Source organism: Chionomys nivalis, chromosome 18 (genome assembly GCF_950005125.1).
Source record: "Chionomys nivalis chromosome 18, mChiNiv1.1, whole genome shotgun sequence".
NCBI classification, from domain to species: Eukaryota; Metazoa; Chordata; class Mammalia; order Rodentia; family Cricetidae; genus Chionomys; species Chionomys nivalis.
In genome coordinates, this window is record NC_080103.1 from 7098115 (window position 1) to 7100053 (window position 1939).

At 46.4% G+C, this 1939-nt stretch overlaps 1 protein-coding gene across 1 annotated transcript; it reads right to left on the reverse strand.

The window, feature by feature from the left end:
- Positions 1-1127: 1127 nt before the first annotated feature.
- Positions 1128-1490, reverse strand: LOC130889898 (late cornified envelope protein 1A-like). The gene has a single exon (XM_057793832.1). The coding sequence runs from the start codon at positions 1488-1490 to the stop codon at positions 1128-1130; it is 363 nt and encodes a 120-aa protein (XP_057649815.1).
- Positions 1491-1939: the final 449 nt, after the last annotated feature.

Below are 1939 nucleotides of genomic sequence, written 5' to 3' on the forward strand. Positions count from 1 at the left end.
AGAGAGAGACAGACAGACAGACAGACAGACATGCATGCACACCAAGAGGGGACAGAGAGAGAGAATCAAGATGGCTGGGCAGGGGTCAGAGGTCGCTGGGAGTGGGTGTAGCTTGTCCCTTAAAGGGACCAGAGACCAAAGAATAACATTCCTGCATCTTCCTTACAATAAAAAGCAGGAGATTAGACGCCACAGTTTGATGGAATTGGGGTGGCGGATTCTCAAAACTGCTTCTGGCTGATTGTGGGCGTCGTCTTTGGGGGTGAACCTGGGAAGGCTGAATAACAATATGAGGCTCCTCTAAGTTTTAAATTGGGTTGTTTGCTTATATGTTGATGAGTTGAGAGAGTTTATTACACACTCTGATATGACTGGCATATGGCAAAGACTATCACTCTGCTGCGTGGGTTATATTCAGTTGTGCATAGAAAATTTCAGCATTAATGTACTTCATGAAACCTGCTTTCATTTTGTTACCATAGTATCATTTCACAGAAGTTGCTGAAAGTTCCAACATTTCAAGTTTTCCCAATATGTGATCTTCTATGAATATTTTGTGTTTATTCTCATATTTAAGTCCCTTTATTGTTGTGCAATGGGTACTTGGTTTTCTAACTTTCCACGTTATACTTCACGTGAAGAGGTAGAATACCACCACAGTTACTTGCAGAACACAGAAGACAGGGGATGATACCAGAGAAAACACACAGGTAGCCAAAGAAGGAAAGTAGTCTGGACTGAACATGACTGCTGGATGGGGGCCACATAATCACAGTGAAGGATGACAGACCCTTTACGACCTCTATTCTGTGGAGTGGCCCATCTTACTGTTTATGTCACACTACAGATACAAGCCAGTTCAAGGCACCACTGAGCCCAGTTGTTGAAACTAATGTGTGAGGGTGATTCTGGCCAAGATAAACAAGAGTTTTAGAAGACTCAATACGGAACTTTATTATCACAAAATACTGAGGAAGACATTAGATCATTGGTGCAGATTCAGAACTTGATACAGATTTTCAGCCAAGGATCCAGGAACTAGAAGGAGAGGAGAGGAGGAATTGTGGACTGGTGTTCTGAACATGGCTTCCTTCTGCATTGCATGTTTGTGATCTTCATGGTATAGGTCAGCAACAGCTTCCAGACTGCTGGCTACTGCCACAGCTGCTGCCGCTGCTGCCACCACAGCAACCACTGCTGCCACAGCTGCTGCCACCACTGCTACAGCATCCAGAGCTCTGGTGTCTGTGACGGAGAGATCTGCGGGGCCTGTGGTGGCTCAGGCAGCAGCCACCACCACCGCCAGAGCTGCAGCAGCCTCCGGAGCTTGAACCACAGCAGCCCCCGGAACCCAGGCTACAACAGGAAGAGACAGGGGGACACTTAGGAGGACACTTTGGGGGACACTTTGGTGTCTGGCACTTGAGAGGGCACTTTGGGGCACACTTGGGAGGAGGCTGGCACTGCTGCTGGCTCTGCTGGCAGGACATCTCGGTCCGTGGGTGTTCAGGAGCTGTGGGAGAATCACACACATGTCAGACACCAGACACTGTGGCCACCTGACCCTTTTGACTTCCCAGAAATTTCACCTCTAAGCATTCAAACCAACCATTTTTAGTCCTTTCATTTGTAACACACTCACGCTGTCACAGTGGGTCACTTGAATTCAGAACCTCAGAAACCCATGCAAGTGAGATACTAATTGTCACCTGGCATTCAGAAGCACTGGATGAATGTTTAGTGACATTGGAAAATGTCTGCTGGTCTTAGTTCTCAAACATATGCCAGTATTTGGATTACTTCAGGGAGAAGTAGTTGTAAAAGGAAAGAGCAGTCATTACTCGAAGGTGAGTTTAGTTTAAGGTCGATATTTCAAAGCACCTTCTATGTCACTAAAAGAGTAAGCTCAGACCCTGAGTGGAAAATACCTAAACCGTGT